This window comes from Vanessa cardui, chromosome 15 (genome assembly GCF_905220365.1).
Source record: "Vanessa cardui chromosome 15, ilVanCard2.1, whole genome shotgun sequence".
Taxonomy (NCBI): Eukaryota; Metazoa; Arthropoda; class Insecta; order Lepidoptera; family Nymphalidae; genus Vanessa; species Vanessa cardui.
This window is the reverse complement of record NC_061137.1, coordinates 6,534,706-6,543,764: the sequence shown is the minus strand read 5'-3', so window position 1 is coordinate 6,543,764 and position 9,059 is coordinate 6,534,706. Positions and strand designations below refer to the sequence as shown.

The window sequence follows — 9,059 nt, the reverse complement described above, 5'->3', positions numbered from 1 at the left end:
CAAATTGCTGCAGAACCGTACGATGTTATTGGATAAGGAATTCGTAGACATTGATTTTCACGCACAGCATTTTTAAAATTTATATGTGATACTTTATTTCCAGTCCATTTCTTTTAAAATGAATCGAGTGCTTGGGACACAATTTTAAGGAGATTGTATTTTTATTTTTGAACAGCATATATTAAATACTTTTAATGATATGCCTCTTCACGAGTGGAATCATGCATATATGTGTTAAAACGTCGAACCATCAGTGCTATCTTCGTAAACACATTATCACCGTATCGCCGGCAAAAGTCAATACTCGCTTTTGTGAAACAGTCGCGTTGCTAACGCAATTTAACTGGAATTGAATGTAAACCGCTGGTAGTTGGTAGAGAACTGTGGCGTTGCTAACTAGTTCCAATCTACAGTAACAATACATTGGCTGGAAATAGTTGGTAAAAGGTACGTACGTTTTTAGAGATTCGGATTTAACTCGATTAATACATCTGCTAGGGGATGAATCTGGACTCATACGTAGGTTTTACTATTCTATATTGAATTGACTTAGCTAAAAGAGTTTTTATATCAACGACGGATTTCTAGAAAACTCTCGTAAAAGTCAAACTTATATAAATGCTCTTTAATTTCTAAAATATTCCTTTTACGGATTTGAGAATTGCTTATAGTTTTTTCGTGTATATAAATACAATTTTCAACTACAATTCTCATAACAAAGACATAAAGCAAATAGGTCAATCACATTATTTATATTACAAAAAGACTTTATTTAAATAAATCTTGTTCTTAACGTATTTCATACTATATTTATCTATTGTAATACATTTCGTTTCATATTAAAAATATAAAAGAATATTTAAATAGTATCGCTTAGGTACCTAGAATTAAATTTATGCTGAGGTTATTGAATCAAATCAAATTAACTTTTCATAATTCGTTGAAAAAATAAGGGAACTTGTTTATGAAATGGTATTAGAGGAGTTTTTGCGGCTCATTTAATTGATGAGTTCCTTTGAAGATGTTTTCGAAGGTACTTGACTGTAATACATATAAATACTTAACCTTTTTCGTATTTTCCTATTCAATGCCCATTGAATTGGCCATCATAAATATTACACTCATTTATTTATTTATTGAATTCTCGAATAGTGACTTTGAAATATATATAAACAGACGTGCAAAATATACTCCACCCAAAAGAGTGAGTGAGCACCACCGCCGGCTCTCTTTGCCAATTCATATTATGCATATATAGACTGTCAAGTATAAGTTGGCGTTCCTGTGGCAGCACCTGCTACACCTTTGTTTTGCCACTTTTTTGTTTATTTTACCAATATCTCCCTAGAAAATAATTCTCTACGTCTCATTTTTAATTGATTTTGGGGAAGTTTTCTTAATAAGGGTAAATAAAACAAATAAGATATTAAATAAACAAAAAAAAAATAATACATGTTTTTGCCACACGCCAACTTACATTTGTCGCGCTATAACAACAATACTGATACAATGGTTTGTGTAGAATCGGAGACATGTATGTTTTACTTCAAGTCGTCTCCCTTGTTGGTCATAATTTCCCTACATGAAATACCTGGACCTCCTAAACGAACGCTAAAGGTTAAAAGACCACTTCAAGTGCCTTGACATCTAAATTTAAAAACTAGAAGGTACCATATGAAGATAAAAATCGAGGAAGGATACCATCTCTAGATTGCTGTCGGCGCGGGTGACGCGAAAGCAAGGAGTTATCTTTTGATTTTCATAAGCTATAATTGATCACGGCTAGTTTAGAGAATACCTAAGCAAGATCAAATGCAAAAGAACCGGTGATATGTAAAACCTATCATTCATCAGATCCTAGTCTGTAAGTTTGAACCAGAACCCCTTATCGCAAGTAATCATGTTAACGATCCTCCGCAAGGAATCGGAAGGCCTAATACTATAAGACTGTCATGGTGCACAGTTAGAAGGTATTCAGGGACATTGCTATTAATCTTCTTACTTTTGTAACTTGAAGAATGAGAATCCATGATAATTTGAATTAAATCACTTTAAATGAAAATATGGTCTTTAAAGTAAGTTTTTCTCATAAACCTATTTTATTATGTCACGAGTCAACACAGCATCAGATAAACTAACATTATGAACATTACTAAATCAACTTCATTAAATAATAATTACATAGATGTAATAGTGTTAATTAATATAATATGTTGGAAAATGAGGTTTGACTAAAATTCTTGAAAAGATAATTTAACCCCGGAGTAACTTTTTAATAACCATCTACCTTTTATATATGAAATATTCCTCGTATTCACAGATGAATAAAATTTTATGTGTTTATATTAATGTATTATCCGTATGAACATTAATTTAAGTATTGATATGATTTAAATAAAGTAAAAATATTTTTTTATTTATTAATAAAATATTGTAGATATATTTTATACTTGTTTTACCGTTGCAGATCAAAAGTAATGACCGTAATAAGCAGAATAAATCTCGACATAATATCAACTGTTACTTTCCTTTAAAACTTGTAACGCTGTTTAGTTAGACGAGGGAGCATGAATAGCTGGCTTTATGATGCAAATTTAATGAGCAAGGCTAGGGAAGGCCTTTAAAAATCTACTGACCATTACAAGACAAGGGCTGTCTGAATGCACTGTCCACACTTTTGCATTCTAAACGGTGCCTCGCTAGCAACTGAGTGCTTGTTCGAGAGGGTCGGTGATTTTAGTTTCTTTTGTATTTTTACAAAATCGAAATTTTGATAATTAATCATTTCTTTATTATTTTCTTCGTTAATTAACGGAAGTATACTTTATAAGTTCAATTAAAATTGTTATTTGCCTTCAAGTTACGTTATAATTAGCTTTTAAATGATTAAAACATGTGACAGGTAAATATGAAAGCTACACCAAAGTTAATTACTTGCGGCTTCAGAATCAATCTGAATGAATTTTATAAGTTTGTCCTATATACCCCAAGCATATTCATAGCTGGGTTAATCTTTAGTTTAGATATTCTAATATATACACCCGTTGTATTTTTTAGCCTCTTTAATACCACGACGGTGTTAAGAAGGAAACGAGTTCTAAAATGGATCCTCATAGTTGAATAAATAAATACAAATTATTGATAAATCTATGTTTCATAGAACTCCTGAGGGAAAGTCTACTCCGACTGCAATTTTAATGAGATCAACCTCGGATGAGAGGCGAAAGTATTCTTTTTAAAACCAGACGGAGGTTCAAAGGACTTACCGTGGATTTCTTTGACTTTCACAATGTTTTGTTGGCTTCAGTATTACTACTTAATAGCTGTTTTATTTATTAATAACTTTAATCTTTTCTTTATTATTGCTGTCTACATTTGTTAATATTTTCTACTACTTGTGCTCGCGATCTTGTACGCTTTTGAATTTAACAAAAAATTAAATAATATTGTAGCCTAAGATACTCCTTATTATATCGGTTATCTGCCAGTGAAAGTCCCGTCAAAATCGGTCCAGCCGTTCCAGAGATTAGACGGAACAAACAGATAGACAGACCGACAAAAAATTAAAAAATATTATTTTGGTATATGTACCGTATATACATACATACATACATGATACATATGCATTGAATAAAAAAGGGGTATTTTAATATTACAAACAGATACTCCAATTTTATTATATGTATAGATTACGATATACTAAACGTACTATAATATTTATTATAATACGTTTAGTAATGACGTAACGAATAATAACGTTTATCAATCAATATCATAGAATAGATACGGTTTCGTCTCAATACATTATTTTATCTGAGTCACTATGTCAAGCGTAAGGCTTTTAATTAAAAATACGGAAATTATAAGCATTGAAGGCGTAAAGTATTTAAGAGATGTGGAGCGATTCTAACAAGGTTCTCGTGTATTCAGAGATGAATGTTAAGGTTTTCCTTCAACTTGTTAATTAAACGCATTTCTTTACTTGTTAGTACAGACGTGAAGGGCCATTTATGGTTTAAACCACCTTTAATTACTAAGGCTGTTGGTTCTGGTTTAATACCTGTTTTAAATAAATTGTTTGAGAAAAGCTTTTTAATATTCTATTGTTGCTTTAGTATATTGGCTGAGTTTATAAATTTGGCTTAAATCATAAATCATTGCATGAATATTTTTAATAATGACACATATCGATTGCCCATGTATATTTAGAATAAATAATTTTACATAACGAGGTCTTCGTTTGGACTAGATATATAACTATCAATAATATTGTAAACGCAACAGTACCTATTTATTATCTCCTAGTAGTTACTTAAAAGTGTATGCGACTTGGAGAAATATTGAAAGAGAATATTCACCCCACAAATCACCAAAATGTACGCAGTATAGTATTTCTACCCGTAGATACAAGTCGTGTTGAAAAGTTATTAATAAATAAATTAAAACGAATGATATATGGCACCATATAATATTTTCAGCGACAAAATGACTAATGAATCGTGGGCAGTGTCTAACCAACTCTTGCGTAAGCTCGTAATTAAATTTGTCCCGGCTTCAAACTCGAAACCTCTGCCTTGTAACGTAACGGAATTCCAAGCTGCAGCTCCAGCCCTCTGCATGTTGATTCTAATCAGCTTGAACTCAATCGTTATACTATTTTTTAATAAATAAACATTGCAGTATCATTTATAATTTATTAAAATAATACGCTTCATATACATTACACGAATACTTGTGATATTTAAAGTGTGTTCCTGATCTTAATATCAACTACGACAATATAATTAAGATTAATACAGATCGATTTTTGTAATTTTATTTGTAAATATCGATGGGTCCTACGTACATGGGCCAATTCAACAATTTTAGCATTTTCACTTTTTTGTGTCAAATGCTTTTTTTTAGTCTATTTAACAAGTTGCATTAAAACAAAATACATATTTATAGGCGTAAATGCTATTTTTTGTTGCTGTAAAAGAGCCTATGTGACATAATTTTAAACGTATAAAGGCAAAACGATAATTTGAGACTTGTACGCGGGGAAATCCCGCGTGTTAGTTTACTTCAACGGCCGATCAGTCATTTAAACGCTTCTACGTCACACGGAACGATGTCGTGCTGTAATAATAATTTACCAATGTTTTAGTGAATATAATGTGTGTTATAAGATATAATTTAGTGTAACATGACGTCCAAAAATTATTCTAAGTACAGTAGAAGTAGGAATTTAGTAAATTTAGCGATTGGTAACGTAAATAAAAGTGAATCGAGTGAGCAACTAGGTTATAAAAACAATGAAAATAAACACACTGATCTTTGTAAGTACTTTATTGTTTTATAGTATTATCATGTGTTAATAATATTGATTTTTACGTAATTAATAGTTAATTATTGTACATATAATTTAAGAAAATCCCGTATTCTGGGTAGAAGGGCCGATGTGATACTTTGGCCCTTATACTTGTTTTAATTTGAAGCCAGACACATTGGCCAACCATTTTTATTTTTTATTCTTTCAGTTTTCAGTTCAAATTAGTTAAATTGTGTTGTTTTATTTACCATTCTTACACACCGAAAGAGATTTAAGTAGCTTAGTATTTATTTAGTACTATCCACATTACTACATAGTGAACAAACACATTATTTTTCAGCTTCTCCATTATCATTTGAAGCTGATGAGATATTAAACGATTATAGAACTCTAAATTTGTTGCAAGATATCTTTAATGACGATAAAGAGTTAAATCAAAGCCATCAAAACAACACACTGCAACAAAATGCTTCCATAGCACCTGTTCAACTAACTCAATCCCTGGATAAACAACATTATACTGATATGTCACACTTAAATAACCATGAGCCAAATGAACCTACTGTAGAAAATGCGTCCTTAAATAGTCCTGTAACAACTACTAACCCGTTGGATGAAATTAGTCACATTTCTAATGGATGTGACAGTCAAGATCTACTTCAAATGACAAATGAGCCCGATTTTCAAGATATATGTTGCGAACATACTCCTATACCGTCACCCAATGGCAGCATAAACCATTTTGGTAATGAAGAACCAATGCCATCAGTTGTATCTTTACTAACTGATGACAATATGTCCTCTCCGATTTCACAATACTCTTCCGGAGAGGTTTCTGTTCCATTAAGTTCCAGAAAAAGAAGGTTTACAAAAAAAAGAGACAGCGCAAGATTACGGGAAACATTTTGTCATGAATGGATAGATTCAAAGAGAAAGAGACTGAAAAATACAGGAAAGTCTTACTATAGTCGAAATGGTAAGATGAGAATAGGAAAAAACTGGGTGCACCGTGTCAAAACACGTGTAAATTGAAATGTTTTCAAAAGCTAGATAACGACACAAGAATTGAAATTTTTACTAAATTTTGGGAAATCGGTGATCATTCAAAACAGTACGATTTTATTAGTAACTATGTTGTTAAAATAAATAAAAAAAGAACAATTACAGATGGTGAACCTCAAGAGATCATTTACATACATTTATCATTTACCTTATATTCAAAACTATCAAAAATCTAAGTTAATTGTATGTAAACAAATGTTTTTAAATACTCTTAGCTGTGGACCCAAGATGATTAGAACCGCAATATCTAAATCAAGTGTGACCGGTAGCTTTGCTTTAGTAGACAATAGAGGTAGGCATAGTCACCATAAAACATCTATAGACCCAGATATGATCAAAAGTATTTGTGATCACGTGAACTCATTCGAACCGGTTGATTCACACTATTGTCGTAAAGAAAGTAATAAACTTTATTTAGACGGATCATTAAGTTTTACGCGAATGTTTAATTTATATAAAGAATGGTTTGATTCAACTAAGTATGGTAGCAAATGCGAATCATTAAGGCAGTATAGAGATGTGGTCAATAAAAATATCAATCTGTCATTTCACAAACCCAAAAAGGATCAATGTCATATCTGTCTATCTTATAAAAACAATCCAATAACGCCAGAAATACAAGAAACTTTGAAAATCACATCAAAAATAAAAATTTGTCTAGATCTTTAAAACAGAACGATAAACATAACGCACAAAATAATCCTAAAATATTTTGTGCTACATTTGATTTACAGAAAGTGTTATTGGCTCCTAGTGGTGAAATTAGCTTATTTTATTATTGTAAGCGATTGAAAGTTCATAATTTATCTGTGTTTCATATTGGACACTTAGTTGGTACCTGTTATTTGTGGAATGAACAGATAGCCATGAAGGGCTCAAACGAGATAGCTAGCTGTATTTACGATATTATTAAACTTAAGACTGAAGAGGGCTGTGATGACTTTAGATAATTGTACTGGCCAAAATAGAAATAGGATAATGTTTTTTATGTATCTCTATGCAGCTAAACAGCTTGGTATCAATATTAAACATACTTTTCTTGAAAAAGGACATACACAGAACGAGGGCGATTCTATACATGCCACAATTGAAAAAGCTTCAAGGTATAAGAATATTTATACACCATCTGAGTGGAGTTCATTAATAAGATGGGCTAAAGTGAAAGGAACTCCTTATAATGTTATAGATGTATCTCAAAACATGATTTTTGACTTTAAAAAGATGCAAGCTAGTGATTGTTTTAATTGGACTAAAAATTCAGAAGACCAAAAAGTGCCTTGGACTAAAATAAAACAAGTTCGAGTCAGTAAAAATAAAGCAAACATTCTGTTTTATAAACTGGATCTTTCTGAAGATGCTTTGGAAAACCATATTAACATTTCTAATGTTTCTGTTAGGACAAGACGTCAAATGGCTGACAGATCGAAAATACCTTTAAAATTATGTTATGATCAGTTATTGCCAATCCTTCCGTCCAAAAAAAAGGATTTAATTGATTTATGTCGCAAAAATATTATTCCACCAATTTATCATGCGTATTATGAAAATTTGGTTTCATCTAATGATAATTCAATGATTATTACTACTGATAATGATGACAACGAGTGATTTTGTTTTGTTTTTTAAAGATTTATTTTTTGCATTTAAGGATTTTTTAAATTTAGACTTTATTATTTTTTTCCTCTTAGGCCGTGCACTAAGAACCTTTAATTATTATGTTAATTTTTTTTTATATAAGTTTTTTGATTCCAACTTGATTTTGAAAAGGTTTACATACATTTAGTGGCGATTAAAAACAAGAAATATGTTTTTTTTTTTTAATTTTTGTGGTCTAACTGAAGGTTAATAATTTTATAACACAAAATAAAACAACGTATAAGTGTCAATGTGATTTATATCATAAAGTTATTACAAAATTATTATCAATTTAAGTTGTCTATTTATTTTAAACATTTTTTTATAAATTTGAATACATTAAAACATTTAAAATACGCGTTATTTTCAATTTTTTTTTTGGCGAGTAAATCGACCAAAGTGGCTCATTGGCCTTTTTATTATTATTTTTACAGTATATTACTAAACAAAAAAGTAACGTATATAGTCATATCTACATTAACTAAAAAACTAATAATATATAAATAAATAAAACTAGCTAAAACAGTTAACATTCGGTGTCCTAATATATGTGCAAAATTTCAGTAACATAAGTTGAAGCATGTAAAAATTATATGTAATTGAAACTTTGAGAGCGTCTACTGAAAAGTTATCAATTTTCATATTGGCCGTTGTACATAGGACCCATCGATATGTTTGAATCCTATGAAATTTCGATGGTACTTTAAAAAATAAATGGAGATATTATGTGATCGTGATTGTTTTTTCAACAAAATACATTTAATTCATCAATTTGATAACTGGCATTTAACATTCCGGGCCAAAATATTATAAATTAAAAAAATATATCTCGCTGGAATATATGTATACATAACATTACAAAGTCCAATTAAAATTATTACGTTGCTGGCTGGAAATAAAAACATTCGTGTTCATACAAAGAAGACACAACCAAAACAATAGATAGAAATATACACCAAATAACTGACAACACTTCAGGAACGATGATTATTTCAGAAAAAAAGCAACAATTTGATGTCCTTAGTTGTGTAATTAAAAGCAGATTTTACTC

The 9,059-nt window shown here is 30.4% G+C and overlaps 1 protein-coding gene across 1 annotated transcript; it reads left to right on the top strand.

The window, feature by feature from the left end:
• Positions 1–5,094: 5,094 nt before the first annotated feature.
• On the top strand, positions 5,095–6,478 carry LOC124535872. Its single transcript, XM_047112268.1, has 2 exons — positions 5,095–5,318; positions 5,652–6,478. Exons 1-2 carry the CDS (start codon positions 5,186–5,188, stop codon positions 6,341–6,343), a joined length of 825 nt encoding a protein of 274 aa, XP_046968224.1. The 5' UTR covers positions 5,095–5,185; the 3' UTR covers positions 6,344–6,478.
• Positions 6,479–9,059: the final 2,581 nt, after the last annotated feature.